Source organism: Plectropomus leopardus, chromosome 23, assembly GCF_008729295.1.
Source record: "Plectropomus leopardus isolate mb chromosome 23, YSFRI_Pleo_2.0, whole genome shotgun sequence".
NCBI classification, from domain to species: Eukaryota; Metazoa; Chordata; class Actinopteri; order Perciformes; family Serranidae; genus Plectropomus; species Plectropomus leopardus.
The window spans coordinates 13,889,528-13,910,395 of NC_056485.1; the positions used below are offsets into that span (position 1 = coordinate 13,889,528).

General features: G+C 37.5%; 2 protein-coding genes across 3 annotated transcripts in view; both read left to right on the forward strand.

Moving 5' to 3' along the window:
- The window catches only part of shroom4 (shroom family member 4), a 30,110-nt gene extending 23,885 nt beyond the window's left edge, over window positions 1-6,225 (forward strand). The window contains exons 8-11 of the mRNA XM_042512685.1: window positions 68-169; window positions 1,858-2,028; window positions 2,579-2,721; window positions 3,311-6,225. Coding sequence (XP_042368619.1) covers window positions 68-169; window positions 1,858-2,028; window positions 2,579-2,721; window positions 3,311-3,467 — 573 coding nt within the window. The 3' untranslated portion in view covers window positions 3,468-6,225. The remainder of the gene's footprint in view (window positions 1-67; window positions 170-1,857; window positions 2,029-2,578; window positions 2,722-3,310) is intronic.
- Window positions 6,226-10,472: 4,247 nt separating this feature from the next.
- The window catches only part of clcn5b (chloride channel, voltage-sensitive 5b), a 39,446-nt gene continuing 29,050 nt past the window's right edge, over window positions 10,473-20,868 (forward strand). Inside the window, exons 1-2 of one of the 2 annotated variants that reach the window (XM_042512033.1) lie at window positions 10,473-10,757; window positions 11,323-11,472. In XM_042512033.1, coding sequence (XP_042367967.1) covers window positions 11,331-11,472 — 142 coding nt within the window. In that variant the 5' untranslated portion in view covers window positions 10,473-10,757; window positions 11,323-11,330. Of the gene's footprint in view, window positions 10,758-10,999; window positions 11,245-11,322; window positions 11,473-20,868 lie in introns of those variants that run through there. The other variant, XM_042512032.1, reaches the window with a different exon arrangement.

The window sequence follows — 20,868 nt, forward strand, 5'->3', positions numbered from 1 at the left end:
AGACACGTGTTGCCTGTTATTTTCATTTTGAGGTATCTAAACAATTCCTCCTCCGTCTGTCGTGCAGAAACAGCTGATGGAGAGCCTCCGCAAGAAGCTGGGAGTGCTGAGAGAGGCTCAGCGGGGACTGCAGGAGGACATCAGAGCCAATGCGCAGCTGGGAGAGGAGGTGGGGAGAAACTTCATCCTCTTATTTAGTCGTTTCTTCTGGCTTTCGCTCATGACATTTAGCCTCCCAAAACTGGACGTGGTGAAAGAGTTGGAACTCTCTCCGGCTCTCTTTTTCTGTGTATTTTTGGGCTGCAACTCTGATTCGTTGTATTTCAAAAAATTCTTTTTTTCTTTTTTCAAGTATGTCATTCGAGCTTGAACAGTAATTCTATTATAGATAAATCAGTTAATTATTTTTCCATGTCATTCTTTAATCAGAAAAACAGGAAACGGGGGGAGTCCAAGGGCGTGTTTTCAAGTTGCTAATTTGTCCGACAGACAGTCCAAAAAAAAAAAAAACCCCAAAATATTCAGTTTACAATGATATAAAACAGAGATCAGTGATCGCCAGGTTACACCCTGCCAAAATTTGCACACATCGCAAGTAGGTTCATAGTGTAAGTAAACTAACAGAAGTATCCAATTCAAGACATGGTGTGAAAAAAAAGCAAAAATGTCAATTTTAGAAGCTTGTACCTGTGAACTTTTGGCGTTTTTGCTTAAAAAGTTATTTAAAACGTTAACATTCTTAATTGTTCTTAAGCTTTTGTCATTAATCCTCACTTAGTTTGACTTTTGCATCATTAGTGTTATACATTTATTGACGCTTTGGAGCAGCACATGTGCATGGACAGAGATATACCGAATATTTCAAGCACAGAACAATCAGTTCAGCCTTTTACAGCGACTATCCTTGTATCCTCACAAACAGTCGGATAGAGAGTGTGTGTGTCTGAAACGTCAACAAGGTCGACCTCTATCTTCCAGACAGACGGGAGTCTCTCAACATAAAACGTGCCAAATGTGAAGGGCACTGGTTCTTCTCGGGTCATCGACATGTCAATTAAAATTAAACATTCTCAAGAGATTTCATTATGTCCAAAATTCCTTCCCTGCCATCTTAAGCACCAAATCAAACCACAATCTAGACTGAAGCCAGAAAAGCCCTATTTTTTTTCCTTGAGCTCAGTCACTTCAAGTGGTGGAATGTAACTAAGTACATTTATTCAAGTACTGCCCTTAAGTATGAATTTGAGGTACTTGTACTTTACTTTAGTAGTTTGAGTATTTTCTCTTCATGCTACTTTAGGCTTTTACGCCGCTACATTTCAGAGGGAAATATTATACATTTTACTTCACCATATTCATCTGAATGCTGTAGTTACTTTACAAATAAAGATTTTTGTATTTAAAAAAACATAGGAAGTTTTTTTCTTTTCTTTAAATGATTTTGAGTTTTGGTAGGTGTTATTTTCACTTTTACTTTTTCAACTTTAATTTTGAGCTTTGTTTTTTGTTCTGTTTTAATTTTAAATACTTTTGTGAGTTTTTTGGATTTTTTTTCTTTTTCTTTTTTTTCAAATTAATTTTGAGGGTTTTTTTTGTGTGTGTGTGTGTGTGTGTGTGTGTGTGTGTGTATGTTTTAAGACTTTCTGCACTTGGTTCCTTTACTTTTAATACTTTAATTACATTTTCCTGGTTATGCTTACTTACTTTTATTTAAATACCATTTTCAATGCAGGACTTTTAATCGTAACAGAGTATTCTCACAGGATGGCATTAGTACTTTTACTTCAGTAAAAGATCTGAATACTTTGTCCACCACTGGTCACCTCCAGCTGTGTGTGTCTCTGTGTGTGTCCTCAGGTGGAGAGCATGGTGGTGGCGGTGTGCAAGCCCAACGAGGTGGACAAGTTCCGCATGTTCATCGGCGATCTGGACAAAGTGGTCAGCCTGCTGCTGTCGCTGTCCGGGAGGCTGCTGAGAGTGGAGACCACGCTGGACACACTGGACCCTGAGACGGAGCACCACGAGAGGGTGAGGAGAGGACGAGGAGGGGCAGTGGGGCGCAAGGTGTTATGTGTAATTTGCTGTAGTTAAACACAGCTTTTATGTGCACAATGATAGGTAGTTTAACAGCTTAAATTACAGTATATTTAAACTAAACATTTGCATCATATTCAGAGTGTGTGTGGCAGCATGACATTTTGCTGCAGTAGTAACAGCGAAGATTTCGAAATGGGATGAAAATGCAAAAATGTGTCTGTTTTTCAACTATTTGGTGTTTTGGCAGAAAATGGTATTTAATTGTATCTTAATTGGCCAGAAAGGTCCTCATAGACTTCTCCACAAGTTTCAGCCTTTAACCTTTACAAGACAATCAGAGGGTAAAAAACAAGAAAGAATATAGACTGATGAAGGATAGGAAGAATAACTGCTGGAAGGATTGAAAGTTAAGATGTTACAGGATCTACTGAAGCATGGAGGAAGAATATCAAAATCAAAGAAAACTGTCACTTTAAAAAAAAATGTAATAAATGCTATCAATAAACGTCACCTCTTGTCTCTGTGCGCGTCTGTCCTCTAGCTCCCTCTGCTGGAGAAGAAGCGTCAGCTCATCAGGCAGCTGTCGGAGGCTCAGGACCTGAAGGACCACGTTGACCGCAGAGAGCAGGCCGTCAGCCGGGTGCTGGCCCGCTGCCTCTCCCCCGATCAGCACAGAGACTACAGGTACAACACAACTTCATCACCCACTGTCCTCGTGTGCACCTCTGCAGTACAACTCATACTAAACAGAGGTTAATGACATGTAACTCATAGATTTTTTAATCTGATACACCAGCATTTTACAGTCATTTTGGGCCTCTAGTCTGTCAAATTGGTATTTTGGGAAAAAAGGAACAGTTAAGACTTTTACATATATATTACCACAAAGACATTAACGTAGAAGCCTGTGTGTTTTTTTTGCCACAAAGTTAAGAAAATCTTCATTCATTTATTTTTATCTAACCTGTTAATAACCCAAAAAAAGCCAACTGACAGATGTTTTCTGATTTAGGTCAAAAACAACATAACTGCAGTTATTAACAGAAATATTTAGAAACTTACTTTGACGTGTTCATAGTTATAACATCCGGGGTAACATTACACACATAAACAAAACATATTAACATTCACCATAAACATAAAACATAAGCTTAAGGTTGACAAGTTAAGAGTTAAATAGTTCACTGCTTTATCCAAAAACGACACACCCTAAAATGACCCATACTGTGCACATTTTCTCAACTGTTTGTGTGTGTTTTTTTTTCCTCCGTAGCCACTTTGTGAAGATGAAGGCCGCCCTGCTGGTGGAGCAGAGGCAGCTGGAGGACAAGATCCGGCTGGGAGAGGAGCAGCTGAGGGGGCTGAGGGAGAGCCTGGGGCTGGGGCTGGGAATCGGTATGGGAATGTCGTTGGGATACGGACATTATTGAAAGAAATAAGAAAAAGCCTAAAGAGATGAAGAAGCAGGAGGCTTGTAGCCACATTAAATCAGTTTCAGGATTGAGACAAAATGAAGATGTGATTTTAAAAAAGGCAGTGTAGATGTTTGTGAAACCTTGATTTACAGATTGTCTTAAAGGAATAGTTTGACATTTTGGGGAAATATGCTGCATCCCTTACAGCATCAACATCACTCTCATGTCTGCCAGCAAAAAAAAACGCCTCACCAATTGTCCATTTGACCAACAAAATGTCAAACTATTCCTTTAAGGTTTAGCAGAGATATAGATCCAGAAGTTTCAGAACCAAACCAACAGCTCAAACACCTGTCTAGTTTTTCGGTAGCACTTGATGTTGGCTGAAACCAAAACAGGAAGACTGAACTTTGGTGCTTAAACACAACAAAGAAAAGACAAAGAAGAAGAAGAAGAAAGTTGAGCGAGGAATCACATAAACTATTAACTAGAGACTTCAAACTTCTTAAAATACAACAAACATACCAGAAGTATAAATAAACTCATCCCGTGAGATGTGACTAGAGAGCCGAGAGCAAGTTGGCGGTTACAAAAGGATTTGTACGTCGCTGAAACACGAGTTTGTGATCAAAGAAAGAAAAGCTCATTTTGTTCTCGAATTTTACTCAAGAAGAAGACTGAAACTGCAGAACGGATTTCAATTGAGCTTGATAATTCACTTTTCAAACCTAATAAGTGAAGAAAGGAATTTAAAATAACCACATTTTAGTCTCACAGTAAAATCTTTATACTCTCTGCTTCACGTTTTGTGCCTGAACTTGTACTGTAAGACTGAGCTAATGACGCCACACTTCTTCTAACACTACGTTGCCAAAGACATTTTCTCTTGATGAATGTGTCACTGAGACGCTGCTTTTTGTTGAGTTTTGTATTTAAATCTCCTGATTCAGAGAATTGAAGGAGACTTTTTTTTCCGGTGCTTCACACTAAGAAACTGTGTTTCCGTTAGCAACGCTAAAGTCAGCATTGTGACATGCAGCATTATTAACTGCCTTTGGGATTTTCTATTTGTTGCTGGCTGACACCTGCAGTCAGCAATACAAAATATACTGTATTATCTACTATAGTATCATCATATCACTTTGTATTCCCAATTACTGTAACAAGTTTTACTGCGCGGAGTTTGAGACTCCGGCCACTCGTTATACTGTCACGTGATAATTGATATGTACAGTGTTTATAATGTATACGATGTGTATATAGTGATTTTTTGTTTTTTAATGACTGGAATTGGTTGTAAAAAATTGGTTGTTAAAAAAGAAGGAAGAGTCGACGTTTACTGTATATTTTGAAGGACAAGAGTTTGGATGACCTGAAACCAGAGTTGCAGTTTTTGTCGTTATCTCGTTCAAGCATTTGGTGACATTTTCTTCTGCTCGCTCCATTTGACGTTTAAATCATCCATTTAGTATGTAATGGAGACGGTAGCAAGGTTCTGGCAAATCCTTAAAAAGTCATAAAGGCATTGACTTCATTAACCCAAAAATAAGGCCTTAATAAGCATTAAAATGTGTTAAATCAATCATTCAAAAGTCTTAGACAAAATGCTTAGACATTGGACGTTGCAGACATTGCATTGCAAAAGCTTAAAATAGTAGGCAACTTAAAAAAGTAATAATAATTTGCTGAATGCCCCTTGCATTAACCAAAGAGTCACGTTTTATGTTACAATAAATATTTGAAAATAAAAAAAAAGCCCCTAATGTTAGGTGATTGATTTCTGTACTTTGTTTTCCATCAGTATCCACTACTGTAAAATTAGTATTAAATTCCAATTCAAGTGGCATTAAAAGATTGTTAAAAAAAGTTTTAAATCTCACTCACTTTAAGTTGTAAGAAGCATGTGTAGTTGAAAGAGGGCTTATGTGAGTCACTTTCTTTTTCTGAAACATGGCAAATAAGTGTATCACCCAAAACATGTCAAACTATTCCTGCAAACTTGAGTGAAATGTGTATTTTTGTACATTTTAAATTGCCACAACAGACAGAAAAATTCTGATTTCCCAATTTGTGAAACATTGACTGTCCTGAGCGTTGCGTTTGTTGACCTCTGCTATCTGAGGAAATCAAATAAAGTAAAACAAAACACAAAAACTGCAGCTCTACAAGAGATGGGAGGGATTTGGAAGAGGACACGTTTTGAGAGGTGGACATGCTGAAGTTAAGTAAAACCACAGATACCTTTTATTATTTTCTACTTTTTCAGTTTCACTGGTTGATCGAGCAAATCTGCAGCTTAAAGTTTGTTAAAAGTTACAGTTTGACGCTCAGTTTTTGCTCTTTTCTGCAGTTTGTTCTCTGCTGTTTTAACACCAAACAACCCTGAACTCAAAGTGTCCACATTTACTTGTACATATTACATGTATTCTTGTACTATAACAGCCATTTTCTAAATCGACTGGAACCGTATTGACTTGACGAGAGGAGAGAAAGTTGCTTGTTGAGAGTATATTTCTTCTGTTTGTGTTTTTCCTATGTAATTTTGATTTATTACAAAACCTTTTTGTAAAATGCATTACAGAGTTTGTAACTGCAAAAACACTCACGTGAGGAAAAAGTACCATAAATAATAATAATAGTATTTTAAACTAGCTTTACGTCTCCTGTCGTGATTTATATCCGTCCTGGGTGAACGGCCTCTTTATGTTTCTTTGGTATCCGGCGCCGAAATGAATTCCCTTCTGGGGGGGGGGGACTGTTGTTTGAATGTGGTGGGACGGTTAAGTAAATATGGTCGAGGGCAAATGGAGGTTGACGGATGATAAGTGGAGTGCTGAAGCTGGAGTCGTTCAGCAGCCCTGCAGGAGCTGGAGAAATGTGGTGAAGAGACTCATTTTAGGGAGCTCGAGCTCCGAAAGAAGAATCTCATTAAAACACTGATGATGTCGTGGTGTGGGGGTCCGAGCAGCAGGACGCCAGAGAGACATTTAAAGCCTCAAACCAGGACGCTGTTTGAAGTTAGTGGAAATGCTACAGCAATAAAAAATGTTTTCAAAAGCTCAGGAATGTACATTTAGTTTGAACTTCGTAGTCTTTGTTATTAATTTCTAATGTTTTATTGAAAATGTGGAAACCACAACATAAAGTGCACAGCAGTGGTGAAGTCAAATTAGACACAACACAGTCTGACTACTGTGATGGATGTAGTTTCTTAATATAAACTCAGGAGTCAAAGTGAAACTACTGACAAAAAAATACTTCAGAAAAAGCAACACTTTCACTACTAGTTGTATATTTAAGGACAAGAGACTAGATTTTAAAATAAGTCCCAAATTTAATTTTTAATGTCAAAATTATTAAGTCAAAATGTATTTTTTCTTTCAAAAATATGTGAAATCTAGTTTCTGTGTTAAAGTGATGATAAAAGCACATTTTATGTCAAGTTTCACCATAAAATTAATTCAAAACTATGAGATTATTTGTGAAAAAACTTTAAATCAAGATGGTTTCAAACTCAAATGTAAGCTAAAGACTTTTATTTTTTAACAAATTAAGATTTTGACTATTTTTCATGCCTCCAAAGAACATTGTCTTTTTTTTCACTTACCATTATTATTTTTATTATTTCTACCTTTTCACCTGTCATTTTCTTGGCCAGAATTGGCTTCCATACGAAAGCAAAAGATGATTAATTGCTGAGAGGAAATTTAGGAGCTCCAAATATTTATTACTTCACAAGAGCCTGGCATCTTTCCGTATCAAAAATGTGATTAAAGCCTGTTATGTATGTATTCTGTTTAACCCCACACTGAAATAATATCACACCTTCATCCAGAGACAGAAGACGCAGCGGTAAAATGTTATTTTAGACGATAACACATGTGGATCTGTCAACCGAGTGGTACTTTTAATGGAGGTTAGAGCCAGAACCATTAATAAAAAAGTGAAAACTAGACGGAGAGAACAGTGTTTGAGGCGGACACGTTTGGCCTCACAGACACAGAGAGCTGGGGGTGCTGCTCTGTGGAAATAATAAAGAAAACAGCTGTCGTAGAAGTGAAGAATCTGCATTTTATGAGGAAGCGAGGGAGTGCAGTCTTTTGCCTGACCCAGATTAAAGAACAGAGGACTGATGGGAATGTAAGCAGAGCTGGAAAAAGAAAGAGAGAAAAATGAAAGACAAAACATGGAGGCGTGAATGAGTGCAGAAGGCAAAGTGACCTGCTTCTAAAAACATGAGGAGGAATAAAGCAGTCGGTAAAAAGATGGTTAAAAAAAGAAAGAAAAAAGGAGGCAATATAGAATGATTTAATTTGATTCAGAAATTTATTTCAAACGTAAAAAAAAAAGAAACTAGATATAGATACTCTGATTCTATTAAAATTTATTTTTATTATACTAAATTGACTGTCTTTTCTACTATACATTTAAACAGGTTTTCTTAAACTAGGTTCATTATTATTTATGTTTATTTTTTATTTGTTTATTTTTATATATTTATTTTGTTTGTGTATTTATTTTATGAAGTTATTTTTATTTTCCATTTTTTATTATATAATTTTTTTTTTTACCATGAATTTTATTCAGACTCCTCACTAGATTCATTTTTATTTCTAACAATTTATTTTTGTTTATTTATTTTTACAGTTATTGCATGAAGAAATATTTCTATTATATTACATTGACATTTGCACTTTTTATAAATGCATTATAATGGAAAAATGCACTTTTCTTTGTAAATCTATGCATTTTGTTTACATACTCTATGGCCTGTTGTTTTTTTTTTTTTGTTTTTTTTTGCAAAGGCATCCCTTAGTGTGACTGTTAAAGCCTTAACTTGTCTAAATTTAACATTACATTATTTACTTTGCCATACAGAAAATTAGTCATTATTCATATGATATCCTCATCAAAGATATAAATTCATTATTTACATATTTATATCAATCAAAAGAGAAATCCATCACTTATATTAAGGCTATCTTAATCAAAGATATAATTATTGCAATCTCACTTTAACAAAAAAGAATGAATGAAGGAGTTTACACAGAGGAATAGAAAGGAAGTGATGAGAAACAGGCCACGCTGTGGGAGGCAGTTTGGAGAAATGTTTATGTTGGGCCGAGCCGGAGCAGAGTGGCGGACTGCAGGAAAAGAAGATGAGTGGGCGGTGTGCAGAGAGAAATGATGCATCATGGGAAGTAATGAAGGAAAGAGGTTGCAATGATTAATCAGGACTACAGACATAAACCAGGATATAATAACGCCTGTCTGCACACACACCCTTGTCATTTTTTTCCATCAAATGCTCCACTTTCCCTCATAAGCAGCCTCGAGTCATTTCCTACAGATGAACACAAGGTGTCGCCCTTTAACTGTTTTTATTCCATTTAAATGGTCCAATGCAAACAAATCATTGCAGCGAAACACACTAAAAACAAACATGTTTGACACAGAAAGACAGTATAAAAGCATACTGAACAACATCTTTTTCTGGGTTATCGTGTACTTTTCGTAACTAATATTTTCTTTCATTGTCTTCCATTAAAAACTTATTTTCTTTTTGTCTGGTTTGTTTTTGATCTACCTAAAAACCTATTTTTAATTTTAAAAAAAGTTGTGGCTGACTCCAAATCCAAATAGTGAGTTTTTACTTTAAAATAACTGAGGAAAAATGTGTTCATTTGATGGTGAATTATTTTTTTCTAAATAAAATGTTTATATTTGAAAAGTCTGTATATACATCTAAGGGACTGTATTTCATTTTGTTTTATTTTTATCAGATGAGGGGATGGCTTGGGCATGATTTTTTTTTTTTTTTTTTTAAATATCATGACCCTTGCTGGAGCCACAAGTATTTTTCCTTGAGCTTCCCTGAGTTACTGGAGAAAAATGTATGACCCTCCCTCCACCATAAATGACTGTATTTCACAATTTTTGGCTGTGATAAATGGTTTGATTTGGGAATTTTTTAAAAAAGAAAACATACCTTGAAAAAACACATTTATGTGGGTTTTTATGAACATGAGGGTAATTTAAATAAATACAAAGTACAACCACTTAAGGCAACATAGGTAAATGTATTTATATGGCACATTTATTGTTCAGACACAACCCAAAGTGCTATATACATTTCATTGTAGCCCACAAAGCATGCCCAAAAGGGCTGAACAAAAATATAATTGCAATTCAATTTCAGTTTGATCTATAAGGTCTATAATATTACAAATCATAAGTCATACTAACTAGTAATACTAAGTCATACAACATCGTTCTGTCCTTGAACCTTCACAACAGATGAGGTAAAACAACCCCAAAAATACCCTTTTATGAGGGAAAGAAAAAAGTCGAATGTCTCTCCCCTAAGCCAAATCAAAATAATAACTCCCTCACCAGTGCTTAAAAATTTCAGAAGTACTTCCTCTGTTTGGCATCAACCCTCCCTCTTCACAAATAATGAACAGTCCCTAAAGTCCTCAAATCTAGACTCAAGACTCAAATCTAATTGTCCTTTTCTTTCTTTATTATAGCCTACTTGAAAAACAAAAATATCAATCTAATATTTAAATAATTTTTAAATTCCGTTGTTTAAGTTATGTTGCTTTTTATAAACATCTGATATTAAATATTTTTTCTGCAGTGAAAAAAAACTGCTGACCGATTCGTCGAACTGTTCCACTGACCCACTTGGAGAAGCGCCGATAGCTCTTGACTCGATTGATAATCCTGGCCTACAGATGATCGTGTCAAGACGACAGTTAAACCGGAAAAAGGCGTTTTGGATTTCAAATTAAAATAGCAAAATTTGTCATTTTGCAGAAACAAGGTGGGATTTTGTAGTATAGAAAACAAAATACATACGCAAAAGGGAGAATGGATTAAGGTATGACTACAAAATCCCCCAAAGTGCCATGCCATACTATAAAATAAGCAATTTTATTGCAGCTTCACAACTGCCAAAACGGAAGTGGCAGCTAATGCTAGCTAACTTGACGCTCGCTTTACGTTTGCAAATTTAAGTGGCACAAACCACACGCAATGCGGACAATTTCACACTATTTTACCATTTTAGGTTCGTAGGTAAGATAATGGTGTGCAGTGGCCTCCTTTAGTGCACATTTTGCGTGTTAAAACAGTCGTTTTGGAGCCGGAGAATGACGCAGGATTTTTGCTGAGCAGCCGCTGCGGAGCGTCAAGTTTACATTGTTGACATAAGCAGCCTACAGTAGACGGAGACGGCGGCGGGGCAAATCCGAGTCATAAGACTTCTCCGCTGAGCAGGACGGCTGTTTTCTTTCTCCACAGGTAAGGTCAGGCCTCAAGTTAACGTCTTACTTCTTTATTCACAAAAGCGTAACTGGACGTGGTTTTTAAACGCGGTAAACTAAGTTAGCTCAGTTACATTTTGTCAGTTTGTCCCTAACAGCTTAAGCTAGGCTAATAATCTTCTTTCGTTACCCGCGGTGTGTTTTCCACAGTGAGGCGCTTTTTATGCTAGTTACAAACGTAACTACAGAGTAAAAGGAGGAACAGAAGAGCAGAAAAAGAGCGGAAACGCTTGCGAAAACGTCCCACGTAACTGGAGCTGTGCTGTCATAACTGGTTATGATGAAGCGGGGTGATAGGACCAGCTGTCCCGGGTCCGCTGTTTCACAAGAACCCACGAACACTACCAAGAATTTGTTTTTATGAAATACAGCTAGTTGGGTGGAAGTACGGAGGCACTGCTGTCTGACAATGTTTCAGTTTTTGGACAACTTGTATCGAAAATATGCAGCCGAAAGTCACAGAGGTAAAAGCTTATCATGTTGTGGTTAATCCCAGAGGTTGTCTCTGTTTTTGCTTAACTGTCCTCTTGTGTTGTAAGCAGAGTTTGAGATGATGGATAACACCGGCTACCGCACCGGGAGCTTTGACAGCCTTCATCACCCCAGTGACGATGATGATGACGAGATGGTGGACATTGCAGGAGCCACACTGGACTTTTCCACCACGGACGACGACCCCCCTCTCAGCTCAGGTAACTACGCAGATTTTGCTTTTAGATAAAGTCCAGTTACAGCTGGATAATGTGTTTAACTTTGTGCAGATGTTGTGAAGCTTTTGGCATGAGCAGGTTGTCTTTGTCAGCCAATTCAGGACAGCATGCAAACATAGACATATTTGTGTGGTTGCATCAGGGGCGTAGCACCACATTCAGGGTCCTAAGCAGTCTCTGTGCCCCCCCACCCTTCCACTCTTTATCCATGTCTCTAACTCACACATCTATTATTTATTTTATTACATTTTTTTACTAATATTTGCTTTTTTACGTTTCCATTCTTTTACTCGGGGGCAAATCCTATTGCATGGATATATGGATATTTTAATTGTTCTTATCTATTTTCACTGTTGGTACTGTAAACTGCTACAACAACAGAATTTCTCCATTTGGGATTAATAAAGGTTTGTCTTATTTTAAACCATTTTGCACCTTTAAAGGCTCTGATACACTAAGCTGACAGTCGGTTGTTGGTCAGTGTTTGGCCATCAGTAGGCAGATTTCCAAAACAAATTAAGCGTTATTTTTGAAATGTCGAAATGACTGCGTTTCCATTGAGTGATGTGATGTGACTTTTCTCATGTTGCTGTGTGACTTCTCTTCTGGCGATAACATTCCAAGAAACATGGCGATGGATTTTCAAACATCAGCAGGTTTATTTCTGTTGCAGCCACTGCACTAGCCGTCATTATCTGATGCTGACGTGTCATGTGAGCGATAATGGAAAGGCAAGCCCCTTATATGTGGGAGCGGCCATGTCTGACAGATTTCTAAGTGGTGATAGTCCATGATTTCACAGAGGAATTCAAAACATCTGGATGATCCGCTTAACTTTTGTTATGCGATGCAATAACGCCTCTTGTAGCGCTTGCCAGTTCCTACTGACAAGTCATAGCATCGTGTGACCTATAAAAGCAAAAAAAAAAAAAAAAAGGGTTTCCATTGCAGTTTTGCAAAATATGGCTTCTTTGAATTGCCTGAAATACCACCTCATGCAAGTGTAAAAACTTTTTTGCGATAAATAGGATTTTTTTTAGAAATTTTCATGTTTCCATTAGGCGTATTTCATATTCGCAACATCAATTTGTGCAATTGTAAGGATTGTGGAAACTCACCTAGTGAACATCTTTCGCCCTAGTTGCTGTGGTGCATCCTGCACCGTTGGCACACGTCGGCCCTAGTCGGCCCTAGTAGGCCTTAGTTGGCCCTAGTTGGCTTGTGTCACAGATGGTGGAGCCCATCAGCGAATAAAATCACTCAGATTGACAGTTCGGCTCAACGCAGGAGAAGAGAAATGTAAGTGAGGTAAACAAAGAGCTCAAGAGGGAGTGAGCTTGAAACCAACTCATTTCATAAGCAAAATTGTTTTTTGAGCTGTGGAGCTCTTGAGCTGAAACCTATCCTGGGGGGTTGTGTTGTTGTTGTTCACTGGTGCACGGTAAATACCTGTTGTTCTTTCAACAATGGATTGTGTTGTTAATGAGCTAAGTGGCTTACTAGTGTCAAATGGTCTTCCGGTCGTCTGGTTTCCCTTTTTTAATGGCGGATACAGACTGCCCCTGTCTGCTTGTATGGAGAGTTATTTCCTCCCATGCAGGCACAAAATGTACCTGCTGGTTGGCTGTTGCCCGTATTCTCGTGGTGTGTTCAAGTGCAACTTTTTGGCCATGATATAAGCGATGTGAGGCGAGCAACAGTCAGCTTTTGTCAGTGCAAATTTTTTTCATTGGTTTGGCGTGTCATTCAGTTTAGTTAAAGCGCTAATTATTTTTACAAACCAAGCTTTTCATTACCTGCTTTTCAAGCCCCCCTCCAACAGCAGAAGCAGACTCATTAGGAGCAGGAAAATTAAAGTAAAATCCGGGGCGACTTTGAGGTTTATAGCTCTGACCATGCGATCACAACATATTGGTTGAACTCCAGCTGATGATCTTTGTTGCATTTCATAACTCATCTTTTTATGCCCTCATTTCCTGCTCTAATCGGTGGCTCACATTACGTACTATGTCAAGTAATAAAATCTCTTTTATTACCAGTTTTAAATTGCAAGACCTGTCACTCTGTAATGGCCCACTTGTTTGACTTGGTATTTAATTCAGCTGTAAGTAGCAGCAGTAAATATTTCTTCAAACATCATAAAACTTAGCTTCCTTTGAATCTGCAAATGTTTTTTTTGAACTGATTTGAGATTAGCAACCTGATTTTCTCTCTGTTAAGTTTTGTGGCCTTTAACAGTCAATAACAGAGAAACAAGTTAAGCAGTTTCTTACAAAATAATCTATAAATCCTCAGATTTGGAGCCATGATCTCAGGATATGATGAATTGCTGAACTGCTGCAGAGGTGTTGAACTCATCGTTTACTGCTAAGTTTTATCGGTCATCGCTGGGTGTTGTGAGTGTGTGTCACATGCTTTCCGTGTGTTGTAGTCATACATCTGAATAATCAGTTACTACAGGTTCTCTCTCACAAACATAAAAACATTCGGTATCAACTTGATTTACTGTGTTTTTGCTTTGACTTCACATGAGAACATAAAACAACCATTAAAGTGAGTTATGGTATTATTTTTTGAGGGAGTAGCAGGGTGAGCACTGACTGTTTCTGCACCAGGGTTGCCTGGTGACTGATGATGTCAGAGACTCTCCTTTAGTACAACAAGCTCCTAGTGGCCAGATATATCTTCAGTATTATAACGTTCACTGCAGAACGGAGATTTATCTCATGTTTATGAGTGATCTCTGCTTTGCTTATGCCATCATGACGTCAGTGTGAGACCTCAGCAGTTCACTGTGGAGATGCTGAAAATTAGCTGATGAGGGGAAAGATCAAGAAGAAATGTCTGGTGAAGAATTAATATGTTACCATCTGGTAAACTAGAGAGAAAGACGGTTGGGCAATTTGCATTGTTTGGCTTGAGAACAGAGGTTTTTTTTAGCTTTTGTTTGTAAAGTCTGCAGATCTTTGCTGAGTCACTGGTATTGATTAACAGCCCCATTAACCTCCTGCAGATGTGTTATGGTCAGTTTTTGCTGTGGAGAAGTTTAAATGGTGCGTAAAATCTCCTCAGAGTGACTCCTTAAAAACAGCAGAATTTTATTTTTGTAGATGGAGGACTGAAAAAGAGTTTCATCTTCCATAACTAAACATTAAAGCATGATAAAATGTCATACGTTTTCTGGCAATATTAGCAGCGGTGTTATCTCATTATATTTATGGGAATTCCTTAACTTGTCTGAACAGACTGATACCTAAACCGAGGCTTAATGCCGGTGTAGTTTGTTCCTCAAGTGGTTTTCATATAGACATCCAGAGTCTAAATTACTCCTTATACGGAAAAGCTATTACACAACATGCAGGTTTAAACATTGTTGTGCTTCCTCTTAACTATTGCAGCTTCAAGACTCTTCCTGATTTTCTATGCTAATAAGGCATCATCATTTTTTTCAGCACATTATATGCCCAAATTGAACAAAAATTGGCCATTTAACAGAGATTACACAGCACTGCATACTGCATACGAGCCTCGCTGTATTTTTTGCAAAAAGTGCAAAAAGTTTTTAAAACTCACCATGATGGGAATCAAGGCTGTGGCGTCCTATACGCAGAGTGAGAATAACAAAATCACCAAAAAATCACAGAGAACCAGGTATTGCTCATTGCTGTTCTACCCTCGTCTGCGCCACGAGACAAAAAAAAGGCAGACAAAACTGTCCGTTGACTTGAGGAATTTATGTCAGCTTGTGTTTTTTGTTCCTTTTCAGATTTGGTGAATATAGTTTCGGTCTTAAATTTAATTCCGATTGGCTTTTAAAAAGTCTAAAATGTAACTTGCCTGAAGCTGTAGGAACCCTGTGTTCAGTGGAAAATGTAGTATCACATGTTGGCATGTCATTGCTAATGTCATCATGACATCTCTAAAAAAACTTGTTCTGTTCTCCACTGAAAATAAAAATGCATTTGCCAAAATAAGACAAAGAAGACAACTTTTAGGGCAAGTCAGTGCATTAAAAATATGACCACAAGTCAGACTGGGATTCCAGCTGCCTGGTTACTGCTGATGTCCCTGTGACATCACCAGCACCATGTCCCGCTTGAAACACAGAGATAAAACTGTGCCAACAGGAAAGGAAACCAGAAGATGAGATTTTCTCTCAATGGATGCAGCTTTTGCTGGATTGAACCATGTGTTTCCACTGCATCAGCTTTTTTGAGGGGAGTGAAGAATCACAGCATTGTTTTCCAACTGACAAGCATGTATTTTTAGAATTACGAAGTGGTTTGTGAAAGAAAATCATAACCCACGGGAGAGTGTTTGTGTGTGTGTGTGTGTGTGTGTGTGTGTGGTGATTCGGTTTAAGTAGAGGAACGAGAATCAGCAGAACTGGAGTTGCAAGGTTTGTGTCTAATAGTGGTGCTTCGCTGCATGGCCTCAGGCTGATTATAATTGTGAGTCGGGCTCCAGGGAAATCAGGAGGCTTTGGGCTACGACGCCAGGTTAATTTCACCCTCCATCATGCAGAGTCCATCATCAAAATTTGTGATGACAGCAAAAAATGATGGTTTTATCAGTGAGGGCAGGTTTTGCTTCAAGAGGTCAGATATAAGTGAATAAACTCATGAACTGTTGAAAGCATTAACCCTAAAGGGGAAAAGTTACTATTAGGTTACGAGTTACAAGAAAATTGCCCGAAATTTAACAAAAAAAGAGATAAAAATTTAAAACAAAACACAAAACCAAAATCACAGAAAAAAGGTGACAATGCAAAAATAGATAGATAAAATAGGTAATAATAATTCTATTAATAGTAATTTAAAATATCATTTTCTGGACATTTGACCCTATTTTAAAATCATTATTAACACACACTAATTTCTTCTTTTTTCTCCCACCCTTAAAAAAACTTATTTTCAGGTAATTTTCTTCACACTTTTTTCCTAATTTCTTGCAATTCGTGGACATCTCTTTTATCCATGTTTTCAAAAGAAGTCAAATCAAAGAGTAAATCAGTCTTTTGTAGCTCCCTAGATTAACATCGTCTCACTTCGCATTTTATTTCCTGCCTTTTTAGCATTTCAGCTCACACTTCCTGCTTTTCTTTCCCTCTTGAGGCAGTGGAAAGTGCTGTCTGGTTCCCTAACTGCTCATTAAGGAGTACTTGAACTTGTTGCCATGCAAGCCTTCTTAAAAGCCATTCTTAGTGCCGCCTTAATCGTTTAGCCTTGTTTAACCTGTTGCTCAGGGACTCATTAGCCTCCAATGTTTATAGAGGAGAGTTTGAGCTATAGGAGGGGTTGATTGTCCAAATACTGGCTTGGGAGTTGTATCAAGGTGCTCCGATCCCTCTGTCAACAATGTACAAGGAAGGTGTGTGAAAGGCAGTCATCCTCTAAATGCCTTTGTTGCGGTGTATTTGGCATCATAACAGTCAGTCAGCTAATGTTTTAGGATCAGATATATGGAAAAATACATTGTCATTGTGCTTTTTATTCCTTGTAATTTCATCCATTCATTTATGGTAGTGTTTATCCAAAGAAAAGCCAACTTTTCCAAGGGATTCTCTGCTCTGAAGGAAGCGAGCATGTCACCGCTTGTCCTGGCTGTCTGGCTTTGCTGAGAGTTATTTTTGTTTTTGAAGAACAGAAAGACAGAAACTAGGGGATGATAACAGCACTTGACAACAGCAAAAATGCATTCAGGCTGAAAGTGTGCAAACACTGTCTGATGGAACTAAATCTATCACATATGCTGACTTTCTGCACTGTGTTTATGATCCCCATCATTTTGTTAAAGTATTTAAACAGATAAACATCTATAAGTGATGACTCTGGACACCAGTTGAGGCCCGTTATACTAGTTCATGTTGTATTGATAAGAGGGAGCAGAGAGAGAAATGTTTTCAGGAGCTGCAGCAAAAGTAGTCATATTACATCTCTTTTTCGGTTCCTGGTTAGAGCGAGATAAAAGTGTTTATTTAAAGCTCCAGTTGGTAACTTTCCATTCAACTGCGGTGGATTCTTGCAAATAAAAGAGAGGGGAGGAGAGGTGATCCCCTAAAAGCAATAATAAAGCAAAATAATGTAAAAAGTGGTCAAACTACAGTTGTGCAGTAATACAGTACACCTTTATTTATATATACCAACTTTATGTAATCATTTTAGCTGATTATATTTTAATGTGTGAATTGAGAAATATACTAAACTTCCATGTTTTTCAGGTTTTATTTGGTGCTGTTGTTACTGTCGGCTGGGTATATATTTTGTTTAAATCAGTTCATGTTGCTTTATCGCCGGTGTTGTATAAATAAAGATTATCACTGTTGCCAGTAATATTTTATTGCTAGTTATACTGACAGTGTATCCTGTCAGAGCTGCTGTTGTAAGCAGTGGACTTTCGTGGTCAAGCTGTCAGCGCCTTAACTGGTGGTGACAATAGATATAATGATTGACAGGGAATGAGTCACAGCTCTGGATACAGTGAGTCTGACTATCTGGTGCTTTTTTTTAAATGATAGTGTTTACTTCATGAGGTCACATGTGGAGACTGTGAAACAGGAAGAAGGGGAGGTGAGAAAAAAGAAAAGAGACGAGTGAACGGTCAAAAGAATTAAAGGAAGGGCAACAGTTTTTATGTAAAGAATGGTGAGCAGATTTTCTGTTTTTTTAGAGAAGAATAACACGCTATAAAGTTTAGCACTAACCTGTGATTTGGCCTCTGCAGAAAGTGGAAAGGTCATCCAGGGACATTTAAAAAGCTGCAAATTTTGCAACAGCTGTCAATCAGTTACAGCTTTGTACCTATAGTTGTAAAAGATTCCTCCATGCAAGGAAAGAGGAATTCGCTGAGCTTACATATCCCTCCTTTTACTGCAATACCTTTCGCCAGTACAACCACATAATAACTGGTGAATCCCAAGATGCTCTGCTGGTTTAATTAGAAGTTTTCGTATATTTAATACATGATCAACGCTCTTAAAAGAGGCAAGCAGAAGCCTTGTGGTCATAGTAAAACTTAGACAACTTAAGATATGACTGAAACCCTAAATGAGTCACAAAACTTTGCGCTCTGATGTTTGTTTTAATCGAGATGAAACATCATGCCCAGACTTTGTGGTTACTGAGATATCTCAAGAGCCCAGAAATCCCCTGGTGAGATGTTGTAAGCGGCTTATACTCTGCTCATCCAGCTTCTCACCGAGGTGAAGAATTTTACAATATATCATGGTGTCATGAGGGATGGGCATTGTTTGAAAATAACTATTATTTTCAGTATCAATTTAACGGTTATTGTCTTGATAAATCAGTTGTTTAGTTTCCAATTACGTGAAACAAAAAAAAAGCAGCAAATCCTCACATTTGAGAACCAGGAAGAAGAAACTGGAAATGAACCAGTTATCCAAATAGCAGATTTTTTTTGATTGGATTAGGGATGATTACAATTAATCCCTGAATGTGAAATTTAATTGCTGAATCAATAGGCTATGAAATACTGTCAAAATAAATGCAATATGTTATTCTGACCGAGGAAAAAATACATTTGGTATTATTTGAAATAAGCAAAGTTTGTTTGTTTTTTAATAATGATGAATTGATTAACTGGTTGTTAATTTTACTAATTAATTAATTAAAGTGCTTGCAGTTTGCAACCCTAGACTGGATTAATCAAGCAATAACAGCAGCTGTAGCTTGAACATGATCATTATAAGTAGACATAATACCATTTTTTTTCCTTCTAGATACCAATTCATATACCTAAGCTAAAGAAATAAATTAATCCCTGTATTGTTGTGAAATTATTGCTGTCATTGCTCACGTGACGCCCTTTTAAAAACATGAACAAACACATACCCCATAGAACTTCCCTTAATATCTAATTTTAACAATAGACTATTCACCCGAAATCAGTTCCTTTTGTTACTCTAAAACACTACTTGGCTGCACAGGGCAACTCACTGTTTAGGCAACACTTTTAGAGCAGTAAATTGCCACTAAATTCCTGTCAAACTGCAGTTTTATTTGGGTGAAACTACTTTGAAGTTTATCAAAATCTATTAAATCAGTGCATGGACTTGTGCAAACGCAAACACCCAATCCAGCATTTTAGGCAGTATTAAAGGCAACTTTCATACTGGTATTAGTATTGGAGCAACTTTAGATAGAAGTAGTTATATGATACCTGAGTTTTGATAAAATTGCCAAATCTAATTGTTTCTTAGTTTGGGATATATCAACTCTTTTTTTGGTCTTCAGTTTTAGATCAGGAGAATGCATAAACCCTACTTTATCAAGTAGTCAATGCCAAATTTCAGAACTTTTTATTTTTAGTCAGAAATTAAAAAAGTATTAAGCTTCAGTTTCCAGCTAAGTTTTTTCACGTATAGAAGTTTGTAACCTTAGTATTGGCTGCGTGTTGTAGTTGTGGTCCAGTCCAACGAAACGTCGATGACAGGAAATCCTTATGTGATAAAAATTCTTCAGAAGTGCTTCCGTTCGTGCATGTCCGAGCCAGTTTCCTAAGAAGTTGTTTCTGCAGTTTTCCAGCACGACAGTTGCATCATATACTTATGATTAAGGTTTCTTTCCAGCACGTGGAAAACATCTTGTGGACAAAATTAATTAACTGTGGAGATACACATTCCTTTTTTAAATTAAATTTCCTCTGCCCCAGTAAATATGATTTAAAAACTCAGGCATGGAAAATTAATGACAGTCCATGACATTAACATGTTCCAGAGATGCTTGTTTGCCGTATTAAAGCGTCACGGGGGTTACATGAGATGCCAATTCCCATAGCAACCAGACTTCAGGAGTTCAAGGTTCAAATCCTTACTGGAAACAGTGTGTGTGTGTCTGTCAGCCTTTTTTTATATGTGTGTGAGCTAATCAATCCACAGTAGATAACAAACTGTGGAAGTTTTGGCTCAAAAATATGACAAAGAGAGTGTGTCACATTTTCCAGAGTTTTCTGTGAGGAATTAAAAGGTGTGTGTGTGTGTTGATATTCTGTGCAAATGCAAGATTATATTCTCCACTGTCCCTTTAGGACAAATACACACACACACACACACACACACACACACACACACACACAGAGTGAGTGCTGAGCTCAGCATGACATCCCTTGCTGAAAACAAGCAGAGTTGCTCCAGGGACTCCGTGTTGCTGACCCATTTTCTGAGAAGCACTAATACTGGATCAGTTTGCACTTTGCACAGTGAAATCTATCAGGGATGGTTTTGGCATTTGAAGTTGTGAACAGGATTCCTGTACGTGTTCGGTTGTTTCATGGCACCACCGTGTTGCTTTTTTTTAACAGTCAGATGAGGTGATCAAGCATGACGGCAGAGTGGTTAGCACGGCGTTTTTGGAGACTCTT